This window comes from Salmo salar, chromosome ssa16 (assembly GCF_905237065.1).
Source record: "Salmo salar chromosome ssa16, Ssal_v3.1, whole genome shotgun sequence".
NCBI lineage: Eukaryota > Metazoa > Chordata > Actinopteri > Salmoniformes > Salmonidae > Salmo > Salmo salar.
The window spans coordinates 30,973,746-30,995,070 of NC_059457.1; the positions used below are offsets into that span (position 1 = coordinate 30,973,746).

General features: G+C 43.1%; 1 protein-coding gene and 1 long non-coding RNA gene across 2 annotated transcripts in view; one reads left to right on the plus strand and one right to left on the minus strand.

Annotated features, from left to right (window-relative positions):
* LOC106573743 (partitioning defective 6 homolog alpha) overlaps positions 1-14,190 on the minus strand; it is a 40,183-nt gene extending 25,993 nt beyond the window's left edge. Inside the window, exons 1-2 of the mRNA XM_014149076.2 lie at positions 13,932-14,190; positions 5,059-5,281 (exon numbers count right to left, since the gene is read on the minus strand). Coding sequence (XP_014004551.1) covers positions 5,059-5,281; positions 13,932-14,027 — 319 coding nt within the window. The 5' untranslated portion in view covers positions 14,028-14,190. The remainder of the gene's footprint in view (positions 1-5,058; positions 5,282-13,931) is intronic.
* On the plus strand, positions 13,602-18,334 carry LOC106573744 (uncharacterized). Its single transcript, XR_001321414.2, has 2 exons — positions 13,602-13,765; positions 15,799-18,334. It is a non-coding gene; the product is annotated as an uncharacterized lncRNA (long non-coding RNA).
* Positions 18,335-21,325: the final 2,991 nt, after the last annotated feature.

Consider the following 21,325-nt stretch of genomic DNA (forward strand, 5'->3'; position numbering starts at 1 on the left):
ATGCATTCCCAGGCACACACAAACCCACACAACAGTACACTCAATGTACACACACAGACACACACAGAGTTGCTCCTCGGGGTATTGGGCAGCTGGTGCAGCCTCAGTTGAGCGTGTGCTGGGTGAACACAAGGGAATCTGTCTGACTATGCAAAAAAACAGCAGCACAGCCAATGGGCTTTGCACCAGCATGCCGACCCACAATAACACCACTAAAAACACTACCTAAAGCACTCCTGCATAACGACGTCGGAGCACGGTTTGAATTTGCATATTGTTTTGAATGTAGTAGCAGTGTGTGTTTGTGTTTGTGCATGAGTGTGGGTAAGGGAGATGGGGGGGTGACTTTAATGTTAGCTAGAGGAGATCTTACTGGAGGCGTCTTCAGGGCCCTCTCTGGAGAGTGAGGAGAGAAGAGAAAACCCTTTCTTCCCTCTTTTCCCTTCTATCTCCCTTTTCCCTCCCTCCTCTCAGCCTTTCTTTCCATGTGAATTAGCCGGTTAAACCCCAGCTTATAAAACAGTTTGCTGAAATAAATCTTCAATGAAGTAGATTGAGCAACCACAAAAAAGATCTTATTTTCACTAATCTATGCTTCTCAGACTGCCAGCTATAGCCCAGCTAATTCCCCCGACCTTTACTACTGGCCTCTTGTGACTGTACCAGAGATTGTGGAGGGACGTGGTAGCTAGCTAGTAGAGAACGGCAAGGATGGGCTAGTGGACTCACTGGGCTGACAGATACCATAGGTGTTCTGTGCTGGGATTATATACGGGTGAGGATGAAAGCGAGCGTTGGATCCCTTCTGTATGGAATCCCATTAGCCAGCCTGTCAATGGCCACTCTGTGAGATGAGCTCATGCTAAAAGCCCCATCAATCTCATCAGTGTTTCGGTGAACCAGCAGCACTCTGTGACATTAATGCCCCATACAGGGGCAGTGGAGAAGGGAGGATCTGATCAGAGACTTTAAAATGGCTCCACCAACACAATGTGTCCATGACAGTAACGTGTCAATGGACCAAAGCTCTGTCATATCTAACCTCCCCCAGAGGCTGCTATAAGAGTCCATCTCTGGACAGCAGCGTATTGGGCCTTCAATAGCCAGATGGGCCAGTTGTGCTGGTCAGAGTGGTTGACCAGTTTCCTAGGCGTGGTCCTAGACTAGTATCACCACTACCTACGGTCTGTTAGTATCACTACAACCTTTACATTAAGCTGACAACAGACAGGGACTCCACCCCCATGTCACCATCTGATATGATTTCCCATAGTCCTCTGAGGTTATTATTCAAATATGTCATGTGTCTGAACTGTATGGCAAGGATGAATAGTCTCTCCGTATAGATGGTCTTTCCAGAGATGAAAGGGAGATGAGAAATAGAATCCAAAGAGAGAAAAGCAAGCAAGTAAGGTTGAGCGAAATGTGGTTGACTGAATAACGACCGTGTAAAGCAAGTGAATGAAGAGCACTGCACTAATGATTTGCTACTTATTTGCTCTCACAACAAAACTTGTGAGCGAAAAAGCCATTACTGTGGAAAAATGACATTCCTTCCATGGAGAAGATGAAGCTGTAATCACGTAGCGCCAGGCCCTGCACGGGTATGTCTGGAACAGCGATAAGCCCTCTCTGGAAATGTGCATTTCTGTTCCCCTCAAAACATGGTTTTATCAAATAGATCCTTTAAAAAACTTATGCTAGAGAGAGGGAGGGGAGAGAGAACGAGAGAGAGAACGAGAGAGAGAACGAGAGAGAGCGAGAGAACGAGAGAGAGAATGAGAGAGAAACAAGAGAGAAAGAGAGGGAGAGAGCTGAGATTGAGGACCAGGGGCTAACCTGCCTTCTTATTCTCCTTTAAATAGAAATACAGGCATAACTAATGAAGATTTCACTAGCCGCATAGTATAATCTTAAAAAGAAAGAAAAAACACTAGCACATGCAGTAGTATTGCAGAGGGGTACGAAATAAAATGAAACTAAATGAAACTGCATTTTGATGAGGGAACAAACATATTTCCTGTTACCATATGGTTAGTAAGTGGAACTATAGCCAGACATTTAGCCCGCTGAAAGGCTGACAGGTGTTCAGCTATTCAGGACACTAAAGAGCATCCCCCATGAGAACAGGAAGTAGCTATGTTGTCAGTCGGTGGCAGCAGAACAGAAAAACTCCTGCTGAGTGAACAAATAGAGCTCAAAGATTCTGATTGCTTTTGTCTCCTGAGCCATTCAAATGAATGATCAGAGTTTTGTCTGTAAAGCGAGGAGGCTTTTCCCAGCTAATGAGTAATTAGCAGGTGTGCTGGATCTCCTGGACATACAGGGATGATGGCTTCCTGTTTATACACAGATACACATTCACTGTGCAAGCTATGGCTTTGTTATTCAACTAGGCCTTTCTTCCACATATATACTGCAGATGCTGTAGATGAGAACAGGTAGCAAACACTGAGATGGATTGGAAAAAGATCTCCCTATAGCAGTCTCTTTCTCTCCTTCTATTTCTGTTTCCATTTCTCACTTTTCATCTCCATCTTTGGGTTTCTCTCTTGAAGCCTTCTTCTAGAACCACAGGGCCGACTAGATCTCATTAGCTACATTCCTCGCTCCCCTGGTCTGTGCTGAACGGAAGGCTCCCTCTGAGCTTCCCTCCCCCAGCCGCCAACCCTCAAAGCCGTACCTCTCAGTGCACCTCACAAATGGCCTTTCAGTAGCTCTTCCTGAAATGTACTATTCCAGCATGCCACTCTAAGCATCCATGTCATCTTTGTCCATCCAGTGTTACTGCTCCTAACCACACCTGTGTTGACCTCCTCTCAGGCCCCAGCAGGGAGGTTTCTGTGCTCCCCACAATGACAGGCAGAGCAGGGCCCTGGCCCTGGTGCTGATGCAGCAGGACTCACTCCCACAGAGAGCCATGGACAGAGAGGCAAAGCTGCACAGCCTATCTCTCTTCTGACTGACACAGAGCACACTAAACCATTAGAGCTTCTGCGACCACACAGAGAGGGGTTGAACTACAGGGCACTACAGGGAATCTCCTCTCTACCCACAGCTGAGCACATACTAAAGACAGTTAACTAGAATACCCATCTATACCCACTGGACTGTATAACATTGTGAGCCTGATGGATAATTATATAAAGTGGTAATGGAGTCATGGATTCTATCCTGTAGCAATCACAAAGCAGCTGGGCTTGGCTAATAAAGAAGGATAATAATGGGAATTTCATTAAGCTCTTTTTTTTGTTACAAAATAAAACAGAGCTGATTATGGAACAGGATGGTCCTCTAAAACTGGGAACAATAGGAGCCATTCTCCAGATTCACATTTCCAAATGAATTATGCATACAAACAAAACTATAAAACAACATCACATAGAAAGATTGGACTATAAACAATAGGGGAGCGACTTTTAAGAGCATTAATGGACGATTTCCAGAATGCAGAATTGGTTTTGATTAAACTCACTGATCGTGATGGGGCATTAGGAATGGAGGGGTGTAGATGGAGATAAAGAGCAAGAAACAGAGCGTGGTGGGGAAGAGAGGGGAGCATCTGAGGTATAGTGTGTTTCAGGGCAGGCTGGGTGAGATAAGGGTGAGGAGTCAGCCCCAGCCCAACTGCATCCCCAGCTCCAGCCCCAGCCCCAGCTCCATCCCTAGCCCCAGTCCCAGCTCCAGCTTCATCCCCAGCTCCAGCTCCAGCCCCAGCCCCAGCTCCATCCCTAGCCCCAGTCCCAGCTCCAGCTTCATCCCCAGCTCCAGCTCCAGCCCCAGCCCCATCCCTAGCCCCAGTCCCAGCTCCAGCTCCATCCCTAGCCCCAGTCCCATCCCCAGCTTCAGCCCCAGTCCCAGCTTCAGCCCCAGCTTCAGACCCAGTCCCAGCTCCAGCTTCATCCCCAGCTCCAGCTCCAGCTTCATCCCCAGCTCCAGCCCCAGTCCCAGCTCCAGCTTCATCCCCAGCTCCAGCCCCAGCCCCAGCTTCAGCCCCAGCTTCAGACCCAGTCCCAGCTCCAGCTTCATCCCCAGCCCCAGCCCCAGCTTCAGCCCCAGCTCCAGCCCCAGTCCCAGCTCCAGCTTCATCCCCAGCCCCAGCCCCAGCTTCAGCCCCAGCTTCAGACCCAGCTCCAGCTTCATCCCCAGCTCCAGCTCCAGCTTCATCCCCAGCTCCAGCCCCAGTCCCAGCTCCAGCTTCATCCCCAGCTCCAGCTCCATCCCCAGCTCTAGCCCCAGCTCCAACTCCCTCCCCAACTGCATCCCCAGCTCCAGTCCCAGCTTCAGCCCCAGTCCCAGCTCCAGCTTCATCTCCAGCTCCATCCCCAGCTCCAGCCCCAGCTCCAGCCCCAGCTCCAGCCCTATCCCCAGCTCCAACTCCCTCCCCAACTGCATCCCCAGCTCCAGCCTTAGCCCCAGCTCCATCTCCTCTCAGCACAGCACTCTGCCTCTGCATTCCTGAGGGCTGGCACAGCACCAGACAGCCCCACCCACTGAGGCAGGCCAGACTGGCAACAATGAGCAGAGCCCCAGACACTCATCCACTCACAATACAAACAACAACGTCATCACCGTTGCCACACTGACTGACTCTCATACTTCCATTATCAGTCACAGTAAGAAATGCAGCTGTCAACAGCAGAACCCTTTCTGCTAACAATTAGACAACAGCATAAGACATAACACAGTATTTAATCATGAACACACACTGAACACTCTATTAAGCTATAATTTTCTGCTAGCTCACCTCAAAACTAATTTCCACAATTGACAACTGATTTAAAAACACCTCAACAGCGCCGATAACAAACAAGCATCAACAGTAGCACTGGCAAACAACTCACTTCAACACAACAGTCAACAGCCATTGGAACAAAAACACAGTGACTCCAATTGCAATAGGGTTAACATCAATAGCAGAGAGCTATAACCAACAATGTAAGCTAACAATGAGGTTTCCCCTATAAATAACTCTCCTCTCCCACCCCATCCCTCTCTCCCTTCCCTTCCCTTCCTCCCCTCCCCCCTCCCATTCCTCTCTCCATGCCACAGCCTCACCTCTCTTCTGGATGATGATCCTGAGTAGTGGATTGGCTGAGGACAGGGCCTTGTAGAAGTTGTCATCGTTGTTGATTGGCAGCAGGTCACCATAGACGTCCGCATATCCCAGCAGCACCTCCACACCGGGGATGCGGTGAACAGTCTGCAGCAGTCGGTAGAACTCCTGAAAGCCACCGGTGCTGCTCTTCTTCAGAGCGAAACGTCTGTACTCCGCCTCAAACTAGAACACAAAGGTCAGAGAACATTGTGTCATGAAAACAATAAAGCGAACTCATAACGAATGGTGCAGCAACAAACTCCAGACAATTCATCCAGACTCCAATAAAAGCCTCGGTCATGACATTGCCCTTCACTAAACAATTTTAAATTCCCCTCTATTGCTTTTCATGGATGCATTCTGGTCCTCATAACATAACCTAGGTATTAATTTGACTAGACACAGAACTAGACCTATAGACATAGTCCAGTATGTAACAACTAGGACCATGTTCTGAGATGTCTCACTAGGTGCGACACGGCGGAGTGTGGGTCATTGTGAGGTAGCTGTGTAGCACAGATACATAAAGATCGTTTTGGGGACAACACAAACTGAGATATGTTTGTCTGTGTGGAGCTGCTGCCCTGCAAGGCTAGTGAATTTATCTCTGAGGTGCGTATCACATGGAAACACACACAGAAGGTTGTGTCACTCCTCTCACATAATGTGCAATCCCATCCTTGTCTGGGGCACAGACTTCCTCAATCACAAAGACAGGGAGACAGATAGAAAACAGATTGGCAGACAGACAGCTTACAGAGGGAAGGAAAAACAGGCAGGCAAGCAGAGAGAGGATGGGAAAACAGGGCCAGACAGTCTGGAGTGGACTGAAGAGTACTGGATGGTGCACCACCAGTTTAAGTCCATTGGGTGTTTTCAACAGTTTAAGTCCATTGGGTGTTTTCACCAGTTTAAGTCCATTGGGTGTTTTCACCAGTTTAAGTCCATTGGGTGTTTTCACCAGTTTAAGTCCATTGGGTGTTTTCACCAGTTTAAGTCCATTGGGTGTTTTCACCAGTTTAAGTCCATTGGGTGTTTTCATAATAGCATGATTGACTGGTTTGTGTGTCCAACCGTATTTACAGACAAACAAATAATGACTACTTTATGAGTGATTGTAGGTCCTCACAGAAAATGAGTGATCCAGGCCCTAATCAACTTTTCCTCTCACCACTCTACCTCTGCAGGGGTTTACAATTGAAGAAGAAGAATATATTGCGTGCTTTACTGGACAGAAAGGGTGACTGATTATGCCATTTCCACCCATAACACAGCTTCTGAGCTTCAGTCAATTTCACAAAGATCAGAACAGGGTTGCAGGGGAAATCACCATATTTATAATGACCATCAGAGATACAATGCACACTCTCATCTCAACTCTCAACACATCATCTCTGTTTGCTCTTTATCTCCCCTCCTCTGATGGTGGTATCTATGGGGACATGGAGTTCTCATTTTGTAACAATATCAAGGAATGCACTCTGGAGAAAGAAGTCAAACATTATAGCTTCAATTCCTTAGTTGTCTTCATACCTTAATGAGCCGTTTGGGTGGATACAGTAAACTACGTATGGGCAGGACAGCTTCTATCAATTATGATTAAATCAACTCTGCCTAAATATCACCTTCATACCAAGTAATCAAGTGAAAGAGTATTTGAGTGTGAGAATATAGAAGGTGACGGTAAATGTGTAAGAAAACAAATCAATGAGTGAGTGAGTGCTGGACAAGTTAGTGTAGAAGATTCTACTGTATTCCCAACCATCCTGGGGCTCCAATGTGCAAAACATCTTTGCTGAGTCAAGAAAGTCCGTACTAGTTCGCCAAAGCCAGCCCTCTGGAGAACCGTGTAAAAGGCTGTAGAACAGGGCAGCTAACGATGGGCCTATTTGTCTTCAAACCATTTTAAGATGCAGTGCTGCAGCTGAGGCACATAATTGAAATACTAACAGAATTAGAAAGAATCCACTGTCAACAAGTTGTTAAAAATCACTGCTGACGAGAGACAGAGAGACAGACAGTGAGGCAGTTGCACATTACACTGCAGAGATATTGCCTGTATAGATTTCCCTATTAGAGTTTAACACCACAATCAGTAGCATATTGTTTGAATTTGATAAACACACATGAACTGTGCATTCAGACTAGAGGTCAACCGATTATGATTTTTCAGCGCCGATACTGATACCGATTATTGGCGGACCAAAAATCGCTGCCGATTAATCGGCAGATTATTATATATATTTGTAATAATGACAATTACAACAATAGTGATTTAACACTTATTTTAACTTAATATAATATATCAATAAAATCAATTTAGTTTCAAATTATGAAACGTTCAATTTGGTTTAAATAATGCAAAAACAAAGTGTTGGAGAAGAAAGTAAAAGTGCAATATGTGCCATGTAAAAAAGCTAACGTTTAAGTTCCTTGCTCAGAACATATGAAAGCTGGTGGTTCCTTTTAACATGAGTCTTCAATATTCCCAGGTAAGAAGTTTTAGGTTGTAGTTATTATAGGACTATTTCTCTCTATACCATTTGTATTTCATATACCTTTGACTATTTAGTATTGCCAGCCTAATCTCGGGAGTTGATAGGCATGAAGTCATAAACAGTGCAATGCTTGAAGCACAGCAAAGAGCTGCTGGCAAATGCAGGAAACTGCTGTTTGAATGAATGCTTACGAGCCTGCTGCTGCCTACCACCGCTCAGTCAGACTGCTCTATCAAATCATATACTTAATTATAATATAATAACACACAGAAATACGAGCCTTAGGTCATCAATATGGTCAAATCCGGAAACTATAATTTCGAAAACCAAACGTTTATTCTTTCAGTGAAATACGGAACCGTTCCGTATTCTATCTAACGGGTGGCATCCCTAAGTCTAAATATTCCTGTTACATTGCACAACCATCAATGTTATGTCATAATTACGTACAATTCTGGCAAATTAATTACGGTCTTTGTTCGGAAGACATGTTCTTCACACAGTTCGCAATGAGCCAGGCGGCCCAAACTGCTGCATATACCCTGACTCTGCTTGCACAGAACGCAAGAGAAGTGACACAATTTCATTTCATTTCATTTTAGCAGGCAATATTAACTAAATATGCAGGTTTAAAAATATATACTTGTGTATTGATTTTAAGAAAGGCATTGATGTTTATGGTTATGTACATTGGTGCAACGACAGTGCTTTTTTCGCGAATGTGCTTGTTAAATCACCCGTTTGGCGAAGTAGGCTGTGATTCAATGATAAATTAACAGGCACCGCATTGATTATATGCAACGCAGGACAAGCTAGATAAACTAGTAATATCATCAACCATGTGTAGTTAACTAGTGATTATGCTAAGATTGATTGTTTTTTATAAGATAAGTTTAATGCTAGCTAGCACCTTACCTTGGCTCCTTGCTGCACTCGCATAACAGGTAGTCAGCCTGCCACGCAGTCTCCTCGTGGAGTGCAATGCTATCGGCCATAATCGGTGTCCAAAATGCCGATTACCGATTGTTATGAAAACTTGAAATCGGCCCTAATTACTCTACCATTCCGATTAATCGGTCGACCTCTAATTCAGACCATATTAGATTGTTAAAGGTCCAATGCAGCTATTTTTATCTCAATATCAAATCATTTCCGGGTAACAATTAAGTACCTTACTGTGATTTTAATTGAAAACAATGGTCAAAAATAAACAAAAATAGCTTCTTAGTGAAGAGCAATTTCTCAAGCAAGAATTTTGATAGGACTGTCTTCGTGTGGTCTGAGTGGGGAGGGGGAGGAGAAAAGTAGCCGTTTTGGGCAGAGAGGTTTGGAACTCTCTTTCTTATTAGTCTATTAACTAATTTACCAGGTAGGCCAAAACTACATCCCACCAGAACAAGCTGAAATTTCAGGCGGTCTTTTCAAACAGCTCTTACACTAAAAGGGAATTATCATAATTTTCACAATTTCACAGTATTATTCCAGCTTATAGTGTGGAAATATACATAACACACAGGTAAATCATGTTTTTAACTGCACTGGGCCTTTAAAGATTTTGACATCAAATCAAATGTTATTTGTCACATGCACCGAATACAACAGGTGGAGAGTGAAATGCTTACTTACAAGCCTTTAACCAACAATGTAGTTTTAAGAAAGATAAGTAAAAAATGTTAATAAAATAACTAATAATTAAAGAGCAGCAGTAAAATAACAGTAGCGAGGCTATAGACAGGGGGTACTGGTACAGAGTCAACGTGTGGGGGTTACAGGTTAGTCGAGGTAATTGAGGTAAAACGTACATGTAGGTAGAGTTAAAGTGACTATAAATAGATAATAAACAGAGACTAGCAGCAGTGTAAAAGAGGGGGGGACAATGCAAAAAGTCAGGGCAGCCATTTGATTAGCTGTTCAGGAGTCTTATGGCTTGGGGGTAGAAGCTGTTAAGAAGCCTTTTGGACCTAGACTTGGTGCTCCGATACCGCTTGCCGTGCAGTAGCAGAGAGAACAGTCTATAACTAGGGTGGCTCGAGTCTTTGACAATTTTTAGGGCCTTCCTCTGACACCGCCTAGTATAGAGGTCCTGGATGGCAGGAAGCTTGGCCCCAGTGATGTACAGGGCCGTACGCACTACCCTCGGTACTGCCTTGCGGTCGGAGGCCGAGCAGTTACCATACCAGGCAGTGATACAACCAGTCAGGATGCTCTCGATGGTGCAGCTGTATAACCTTTTTGAGGATCTGAGGACCCATGCCAAATCTTTTCAGTCTCCTGAGGGGGAATAGGCTTTGTCGTGCCCTCTTCATGACTCTCTTGGTGTGTTTGGACCATGATAGTTTGTTGGTGATGTGGACACCAAGGAACTTGAAGCTCTCAACCTGCTCCACTACAGCCCCGTCGATGAGAAAGGGGGCGTGCTCGGTCCTCCTTTTCCTGTAGTCCACAATCATCTCCTTTGTCGGTGATCATCGGCAAACTTAATGATGGTGTTGGAGTCGTGCCTGGCCAAGTAGTCATGAGTGAACAGGGAGTACAGGAGGGGACTGAGCACGCACCCCTGAGGGGCCCCTGTGTTGAGAATCAGCATGACGGATGTGTTGTTACCTATCCTTACCACCTGGGGGCGGCCCGTCAGGAAGTCCAGGATCCAGTCACAGAGGGAGGTGTTTAGTCCCAGGGTTCTTAGCTTAGTGATGAGCTTAGAGGGCACTATGGTATTGACTGCTGAGCTGTAGTCAATGAATAGCATTCTCACATAGGTGTTCCTTTTGTCCAGGTGGGAAAGGGCAGTGTGAAGTGCAATAGAGATTGCATCATCTGTGGGGCGGTGTGCAAATTTGGGTGGGTCTAGGGTGTCTGGGATAATGGTGTTGATGTGAGCCATGACTAGCCTTTCAAAGCACTTCATGGCTACAGACATGAGGGCTACGGGTCGGTAGTCATTTAGGCAGGTTACCTTAGTGTTCTTGGGCACAAGGTCTTACTCACATCAGCTATGGAGAGCGTAATCACACAGTCATCCAGAACAGCTGATGCTCTCATGCATGCTTCAGTGTTGCTGAACGAGCATAGAAGTCATTTAGCTTGTCTGGTAGGCTCTTGTCACTGGGCAGCTCTCGGCTGTGCTTCCCTTTGTAGTCTGTAATAGTTTGCAAGCCCTGCCACATCCGACGAGCGTCGGTGCCGATGTAGTATGATTCAAACTTAGTCCTGTATTGACACTTTGCCTGTTTGATCGTTCGTCAGATGGCATAGCGGGATTTCTTATAAGCTTCCGGGTTAAAGCCACTCCTTGAAAGCGGCAGCTCTACCCTTTAGCACAGTGTGGATGTTGCATGTAATCCATGGCTTCTGGTTGGGGTATGTACGTACCGTCACTGTGGGGACGACATCACAGTGGCTCCCTGTGGCTCAGTTGGTAGAGCATGGTGTTTGCAACGCCAGCATGGTGTGTGCAACGCCAGGGTTGTGGGTTCGATTCCCATGGGGGGCCAGTACAAACAAAAAGAAATGCATTAAATGAAATGTATGCATTCACTACTGTAAGTCGCTCTGGATAAGAGCGTCTGGTAAAATGTCATTGATGCACTTATTGATGAAGCCAATGACTGATGTGGTGTACTCCTCAATGCCATCAGAAGAATCCCGGAACATATTCCAGTACGTGCTAGCAAAACTTTCCTGTAGCTTAGCATCTGCTTCATTTGACCACTTCTTAATTGGCCGAGTCACTGGTGCTTCCTGCTTTAGTTTTTGCTTGTAAGCAGGAATCAGGAGGATAGAATTATGGTCAAATTTGCCAAATGGAGGGTGAGGGAGAGCTTTGTACGTGTCTCTGTGTGTGAAGTAAAGGTGGTCTAGAGTTTTTTTCCCTCTGGTTGCACATTTAACATGCTGGTAGAAATGAGGTAAAACGGATTTAAGTAACCATGCATTAAAGTCCCCGGCCACTAGGAGCACCGCCTCTGGATGAGCGTTTTCCTGTTTGCTTATGGCCGGATACAGCTCATTGAGTGTGGTCTTAGTGCCAGCATCGGTTTGTGGTGGTAAATAGACAGCTACGAAGAATATAGATGAAAACTCTCTTGGTAAATAGTGTGGTCTACAGCTTATCATGAGATACTCTACCTCAGGTGAGCAAAACCTCGAGACTTCCTTAATATTAGATTTCGTGCACCAGCTGTTGTTTAAAAATATACACAGACCGCCACCCCTTGTCTTACCAGAGACGGCTGTTCTATCTTGCTGATGCAGGGTAAAACACCGCCAGCTGTATGTTATTCATGTCGTCGTTCAGCCACGACTCGGTGAAACATAAGATATTAGTTTTTAATGTCCCGTTGGTAGGATATACGTGATCGTAGTTCTTCTATGTTGTTATCCAATGATTGTACGTTGGCTAATAGGACTGATGGTAAAGGCAGATTACCCACTGGCCGTTGGATCCTTACAAGGCACCCCAACCTATGTCCCCGGTATCTCCGTCTCTTTCTCCTGCGAATGACGGGAATGAGGGCCTTGTCGAGTGTCTGAAGTAAATCCTTTGCGTCTGACTCGTTAAATAAAAAGATCTTCTTCCAGTACGAGGTGAGTAATAGCTGTCCTGATATCTAGAAGCTCTTTTCGGTCATAAGAGCCAGTGGCAGAAACATTATGTACAAAATAAGTTACAAATAACACGAAAATACACACAATAGCACAATTGGTTAGGAGACCGTAAAACAGCAGCCATCTCCACCGCCGCCATTGTATAGGATCTGAGTCGTGAACAACAATAGTGAACAACAATAGTAAAATTGAAAAAGTGATTATCAGAGGTATTAACCCTATTTTTTTTTTTACATAAACTCAGTTACCAATTTTGCTTTGTCTAAGAAAGAAGTGCATGGAGGCATGAGGTTTTACTTTTCACACTAGCTCATTCTTGTCTTGAAATGAAAACATGCAGTCTAAAGGAAAACTACAACCACTATTGAATTTGAACTCTTGTGACAGCTATAATTAGATATTATTTCGCAACAACTTTATTCCTATTGAATTCCTAACTCTTTGAGTACTCTTTATCTTCGGGGGATCCATGGAGCCATTGCAAGTTGTACATTTGCAAAAACATGTGTTGCCAGGACAGACAGTGTGTGAAAGAAGTATTGTCCTCACTAACATTTTTATAATAAAGGACACCTTAACCAATATGTCAGAGTATAATTGACAGAATGTCAATTGGTTTTAAGGTGATACACTGATGAAGATGAGAATGATGATGATAAATGATAATAAATATATAATTTATTATCTTCAATGTTTTTTTTTACAGTTAGGCTATGGTATTGTATTGGCTACTATGGCCTATGGTCTATTCAATTATGGGCAATTCATAAACATTGGGGTTCCTGAGTGGCGCAGCGGTCTAAGGCACTGCATCTCAGTGCTAGAGGCATCATTACAGACCCTGGTTTGATTCCAGGCTGTATCATAACCGGCTGTGATTGGGAGTCCCATAGGGCAGAGTCATTGTAAATACGAATTTGTTCTTAACTGACTTGCCTAGTTAAATAAAGGTTAAATAGTTTAAGCCATATGGTTTGTAGGTTTCATGCATAGCCTAATTAACTAGCCAGGCCCTATATTCTAATTAACCACGTACAGTTACCTCCATTCTGCACCATAGCAGTGCGCTACAATGCATAACAGAAATGGCAACTGACAGTGCGCTTTCAGAGCAGAGAGCGACTATGCGAACTGTCATAGCCTCCTAGCCTGCTACACATGGATAGCATGCGAACTGTCATGGATAGGGATTCTTTCCACTAGTTACCGAAGCCACAAAGTAAAAATTCTCTATATCGTAAAAATGTATGAAAACAAAAATTATCTTTTTAGTCTTAATTTAAGTTTAGGATTAGGTATACGATTAGGTATAAGATTGTCAGTGTGGTTAATGTTAATGTTAGGGTTAGGTTTAAAATCTGATTTTAAGTAGATACATATTAGAAATAGGCGGGGTTTATGACTTTGTGACCGTGGTAACTAATGACGACCCCATGGATAGAGACAGACACGCTCGCGGCCGGAACGTCGTGGTGACAAGCATAAATCAAGGACACCAACATCAGTGTTTCGCGCTCGGATATGATTGTTTAGGGGGGATTCAAGAGCGCCGTTGTGACAGGTAGTGCAATGCGGACAATCCCATTTATAGGCTACATCTTCATTTTGTTAGCCCTGTGTACCGCGCGTGCCTGATACGGTAGCCTACCAACCAATAAACCGCGGTCTACCGGTTCGTTCCACGGTAACCGCATTATGAATGTGAAATGAATTAGCCATCCACTTACTTTGCTTTTGACCTCGACCACATTGTTCGTGTTTTTCAATGGGGTCCTCTGATGCCTTGACATGTTTGCGCGTTGAACCCCGGCGGATTGAACCATCCACAGGCTTTCCTTGAAACAGGTTTGAGTAGATAGTCAGTCACTTCGTTGTAAACTAATTTGCTCGCAGCAACATGGGGCTAGATAGACGCACAGGTACAGCCCTTAAACAGTCCTGGTGCTGTAACAGGAATCAGATCTGTATCTGTTCTCCTCACGATGGGCAGAGCTACACCACTGCCTCAATAACAATGACGTCAGTTAGACACGCCGCTTGAAGGCGGGGATGGGGTCGTGCGTGGTGTCAGATGAAATGTTTCAGTTGGTGTTGCCCTGGAGACCAGGAAGCATAGAGCAGGTGAGACAAGGCCAAAGATGGAGGATAAATGAAGATAGTCAGCGAAGCGAGAGGATTTACTCGGCCCAAAATCTGTCCATGCGATAAGCCCTTTTTTGTATGGTCTATGAGAGTGTGAAGTTACGTTAAGATTATTTCATCGAATATAAGTTTCTTAATGTTTAGGCTGTTACAAATAAATGTACGTATAAAAATGGATGCACGTGGTATTCCGGCAACTTTAAGAAAAACAACATATACTACTTTCAAGTAGGATTTATGGTATTTTGCCTGTGGAAAAAATGGCAATGTTTATATGACCCTACAAACAGGCCCATTTTTACCACATTCTTGCCTGCATACACATTTTATGTGCATGCATGCTGAGGAAAAGTGTTGGTAGTGGTGTGCAGATGTGGGTGGGCATCTATTTTAATCAATCAATTGAGAATATACCCCATCAATAAGTAATCCATTATTCATTTCTTGAGGCAGGTAATACAATTTTTCAAAATAATAGAATAGCATACTTTTGGTTTAATCAGGCCTATGTTATGGGCTGGCAGGCATGACTGTACCATCCAAATGAAATCAATAGTTTGTTATTTTGTTCATTAACAAGACACACTCCAAAAATCTCTGAAACTCAAAACACTTATCTCCCTCACTAGCTTTAAGCACCAGCTGTCAGAGCAGCTCACAGATCACTGCACCTGTACATAGCCCATCTATAATTTAGCCCAAACAACTACCTCTTCCCCTACTGTATTTATTTATTTATTTTGCTCCATTGCACCCCATTATTTCTATTTCTACTTTGCACTTTCTTCCACTACAAATCTACCATTCCAGTGTTTTACTTGCTATATTGTATTTACTTTGCCACCATGGCCTTTTTTGCCTTTACCTCCCTTATCTCACCTCATTTGCTCACATTGTGTATATAGACTTATTTTTCTACTGTATTATTGACTAAGTTTGTTTTACTCCATGTGTAACTCTGTGTTGTTGTATGTGTCGAACTGCTTTGCTTTATTTTGGCCAGGTCGCAATTGTAAATGAGAACTTGTTCTCAACTTGCCTACCTGGTTAAATAAAGGTGAAATAAAAAATTAAAAAATCTACCTGATCACAGTCAACACATGTATTTTATTAAAAAAATGATATTTTGAAACAGAACCCAATCTCATGCTTTTCTTTATGTATGTTTAATCTCTTTCGTACCCTCAATCCACTTTGTTAGGTAGCATGAATAGGGTCTTACCTTCATGACCTTGTGTAATCAGTATCACGCTGTATCTCTGACGAAGGAACATGGTTTTGGTATGGCATGGACCCTACTAAGTTATGTAAATGCCTCAAAAGCTTTCCAGATTAGGATACTAAGGATTAGATTGTTCATTTTGTGTTGTTAAATTTACCAACGAGATGTTTGTGATCTAACCTTCTCTGTTTCACCCCTGTATTTTGTACCATCTTTCTCTTCATTCACAGTTCAACCTGTTCAGACTGGGACAATGACAACATCCTGACTAACAGCTAAAAACCTGACCAGATCTCTAGAAGCAAATGTATTTAGTGTGGAGCTCCCTCCCGGGGCCCCACAGTGTCTCAGATGATGGAGAGAGCTGGAATGCAGGAATGTGGAGAGATAATCCTGCAACCTCAGTGGATACTGCTCAACGCCTGCCAGTGCTTTCATCTTCACACCGCTGCCAAGGGGGACAAGCAATTTCCTGAGCTCTTCTCAGAGGAAGGTTCCTGTAAATGCATGTTCCATGTCAGCACGCAGGTATCCAAGGAGCCTACCCACATGAACACAAATATATTTAATATGGTTAATTCTGCTAATAAACAGATTCAGCTCATAAAACTCCTCCATCACCCAGGAGGAAAGGGTGCATGTCAAAGAAACCCTATACGTTTGCAGTTTCACCTCTGTAGCCACACCCTTGGGAGAGTCACAGGACAACTTCCATCAGAATTTCCACTAGTTGTTGCCTAAGAATGTAAGCTACTGTATGTGAGTCAGCCATGTCAGGTTTCTGAGCAGTAATGTTGATAAGATATATAATGGTCCCACCCCTGACTCCCTGTCCTTCTGGCGACTGCCCTGGAAAAACATTCTCATCTATCAGGAATGTAATTCACTCTATAGTGACTGAAAATACTACTAAGACAAGGTTTTCTCTGTGAAATATTAAATTAACTGGTATCCTGAAATGCAATATTCTTCTAAAACAAAGTGATGTATTTGTCTGACGTCGCTAATTTGGGGAAACTACAGTAAACTACTGGGCAAATGTTAGAGAGTTTCGAGTAGCATATGTCTATCAGAAGCACAAGCACGGATATCGAAAGCCCTGTGATAGCTCATAGATGGACAGGTACAGGTGATGACGTTCAAGTGATGTTTCCTCTTTGAGATGCCTCTATTTATATCCTGCTACCAAATAGACAATGGGGGGTGGTTTTCAGTCTCATGTTTGTTATTCCTGTTGCTGTATTCAATAGCTGCCACTCGCCCACTGTTGTGGTACTACCTTTCCACAGCCACCTCTCTGGTTATTCACCTTTTCAAGTCCTCTTCGAAGATAACATTTATAAATTAGATGAATTTACTTAATTGTGAACAGTTGTCTCCTCCACACCTTTTCTCTGCTAAGATTTTATAGGGAAAAGATTATGCTGTACCTTTACTGTAACTTATCTGAGCATACTATCACCACCACCACCACCACTACCTGAGCAATAATGCATATTCAAACTTGTGCCAATAGTACTGAAGACTTGCTTGGGTTAAAGAATTTAAGAGAGACACCAATGATAGTGCAGCAGAGCAAGCAGCAGATGTTTAAATGATTCATGAGATAGAACTGGCGGCCTTTTTTTCATTGAATGAAAGGGTCTGTAAATATACATAGGCAAGCCATCCCCCAGTAAACACAACACAGTGTACCCAAGGTGGATGATGCAGGTGGAACCTGTGCAGTGCTCTAAATTCTGAAGAAAGTTGTGTGGAATGCTGTAGAAGATTCCTGGGGTGGTTGAGTAATGTTGTCAGACCAGCCTGTCTGCTCTGGGCCCTGCATACCCTTAGCTCTATGACTCCCACACCTCAGCAGGTTACCAGGCCCGACCCACTGGCTCGGAGCAGCCTGGCTACCTACCCAGCATTCCTCTGGCTTTAGTCAAAGGAATCCGGCATGGTGCAGGGCAAGTTGCTGTAGAAGTCCCACACGTCTTACTGGAGGATTCAAACATTTTTGAGTCAAGCATCAAAACAAAAAGAGACTTAACTCTGTGAGGAATGTTTCACTGTGTTGGGGGACTAATATACTTTGAAGGAGACACTAGTGCAGAGACAGTAGTGAGAGAGAACCACTCATGGTTGGCCTACAATCAGCCATGTGCATTCATAGCCCTAAGGAGAAATACAAGCTTGTACACATTCTTATGTGTTTTTGTCTGGTTGAAATGCCAAGCATGACACATCATATATAAGCTTGTTTCGCTGTTTGTGTCCCTTGAAGATAAAAAGTAGTTCGCTTATTTGAATGCTTGTTTTATTTATTTACTCATCCATCAATCCATAACTTTTCAATGGGATTAATCATGACTGTGTGAGGATTCAAGATTGATTGACATAAATATATTGAAATTTGAGTACTGTAACTGGAATGTGAAAGGTAACCGTGTTCACCTGACTGAAACGCATGCTCTTTATTCTCCAGTTGAGAGGAGATACTGTTTGTGTGTGTTCGCGCACGCATAGTGTATTAGTTTTTACGATGGCCTTGTTGTGTTTCAATGAAGTCGTGAAAGTTCCTTATCTGATATCAGCACATACCATACCTTTCAGAGAGACGGAGAGATTGTGAAAGGAAAAAGCATCCATTTATGTCTTGTAGATATCATTGGTCTGTCTTCTCACCAATTCTATTCATCAGTTGTCATGCTTCCCATAGTTCTGCTATTTTTAATGTCCCAAAGCCACTGGTCAAAATAAATGCAATTCCAGATCCATTTATATATGTCTCTATGTTAATTTTATTACCAGGTGATTGAAGATCAAAATAGTCCATCACATTTCCTATCCACCCCCATATCCAATGTGTTTTGGGGAATTTTCTGTTGCAAGTGGTCTCACAGCATACCATTGCTCTGAACTATGTGTCACTCATGCCACCTTGTGGACATAATGCATTATCTCCCTTTGGTGAAGTATTTTTGAATTATTTCACAACTAGGGTCTTCTGTGTGGTCCACACCTCTTGAGGATACCCTAGGATAGGGGGCGCCACAGCGCATTTTGAAAAAAAATGTGTTCCCATTTTCAACGGCCTACTAATCAAACTCAGAAGCTACGACATGCATATACTTATTATATATGGATAGAAAACACCCTAAAGTTTCTAAAACTGTTTGAATGGTGTCTGTGAGTATAACAGAACTCATATGGCAGTCAAAACCCCGAGACCGATTGAACCAGGAAGTGGAATTCAGAATTGTGGACTCGACTTCTCATCTTTCCCTATTAATCACACCGTTAACAATGGTTCAGTGAGCACTTCCTATTGCTTCCACTAGATGTCGCCAGTCTTTTCACAGTGGTTTGAGCCTTATACAGTCGAAACTCAGTGAATGAGACGCATTGGAAATTGGTCACAGGGGATGGGCCATCACCATTATGACGCCGGCGGCCCTGTCTACCCCCACCTTTGGAAACGTTTCAAAACACTCTACAACCGTCCCCGTCGAATCTGATTGGCTCTCTTGGTGTTACAGGCCCTGAAGATTAATGTTTTACAACGTTTGACATGTTTGAACGAACCTAAAGGCGGGAAAATCTCATTTTATCCGAAACTGCAGCCCTGCGCACGGTGGACCTGGGATTCCTGGAAGTGCTTTCTGATGAAGACAACTAAAGGTAGGCGATTATTGACAATATTATACAAGATGAGATGTGACATGCGATTGTTCCAAGATGGCGCCGAGCTCGGTATATTAGCTCATTTTCTGAGTATCGCATCTCCTTTTATCGCAAAGTGTGATTACCCAGTAAAGTTAATTTAAAATCTGGTATGACAGGTGTTCTCAAGAGATATTCATCTATAAATGTTAGATTGACAATATAAATTTAAAAATCGTTTTCGAATAGTAATTTAGGGAATTGTAGCACTGTTTCCCGGGACGCATTTGAGGGGAAAATAGTTAGTCAACGTCAGACGCCGATGTAAAATGCTGTTTTTATATATAAATATGACCTTTATTGAACAAAAGAATGCATGCATTGTGTAACATGATGTCCTAGGTGTGTCATCTGATGAAGTTTGTAAAAGGTTAGTGCTGCATTTAGCTGTTTTTTGGTTATTTGTGATGCAAGTGGTTGGTCGGAAAATGGCTATGTTGCTGCTTTTTACAATGGACTCATCTAACATAATCTAATGATTTGCTTTTCCTGTAAAACCTTTTTTAAATCGGACGACGTGGGTCGATTCAGGAGAGGTGTATCTATAAAAAAATTTTTTAAAAAATTTAATTAAAAAAAAAAAAAAGACTTTTCTTTATGCTAATTGGCGATATGATTTTTCGCTGGATTTTGATCCCGCTGACGGGATGAGACGCTGAAGAGGTATTGTCCATGTATTTTGTCTTATACTGGTCTTGCCATGAACAATGTACTGCCCAATTCAGCTACAGATGGCACTACAAAAGCATTAGGAAAATGCTAGTCTATATGTTTGCTGAATAGTGAGTAGGCAGGCCAGCCATTGTTGGGGAAAAGGGTTGGTTCTAAGGTGCAGCCCAGGAATAGTAAACATTAACATAGGTAAGGATGCATGAACTAAAGGGAGCATGAACTATGAATACTGTACTCCTTCACACATACATTATCCATATGTGATCTCTCGGTCCCAAGTCAGTGAGTCAACACGAAGGAGTGTTGGATGACAGTTCATTTATTGCCAAGCTGCAATGATGGGACACAGTATAGATGAATGTTCAGTCTTTAAAGGGTTATTAACAGCACTTCCATAACAATTCTCCTTATAGTTGCTGTTTAATATACTAACAAATGTTAGTATATTAAATGTCTATAAAAGTTATAGTGATTGTAATAGTGGATTAAACTATTTCTAGCAATTCCTAATTTACTATAATAAAAACAAATACATCATTTTCAAATGTTCTCATGTGTACAACAGAATAAACTACAATCATCCATTTTAGTATACAAAAGTGACTTAATGTAACACTCTTGTGATGAAGAAATAGAATGCACACACAATACTTTCTGGGCTAACAACCATACTAACAGGCACAGCTAACAAGCTAGCTGGTGCTCATGAGCTTATAAAAACATTTATACTTCGTACAATCGTCAACAAAATATTACCTGCAATGATGGGAGACAGTATATTGATGAATGTTCAGTCATCAAAGGGATATTAACAGCACTCCTAAAGAAGATGCATTTGGGTTACAACGGGGCAAACTTACCTAGCATAAAACCTACATGGGAGAGATTCGATTTTTATGACCTAATGACAATTTTATGACAGTTTCTATCCCTGGCTCATTCAACTTTCAAGTCACCCACAACAATTATCCATAGACCTACTGTGGATTACCCAAAATTTGTTGTTGTTCTTCTTCAATTAGGTTTTATGGCGGTTGGCATCCAATATGTTGCATTACCACCACCAACTGGACTGGTGTATAAATCCATTATACTTTGTGACATTAAAAACCCACCACCCTATTCCACTAAATTAACCAACGGCCTAGGAGGACGGGTCAGCACGCCCTATAACTCTTCTGGTACAGTCAAGTCTGGTACACCCAAGTACTTCTCTGCAGCTGCCACCACAACATCTGTTTTCTGTGATTTACTTTCCATTCCTGTGGTATAGTTGATATCCATTGCTGTGAACGCTAAAAAGCTCATTGGCCGATCTCTCTGTGCTGGCACAGATCTTCTACTCACAGGAATCGTGTCAGGATCCCTCACCCTTGA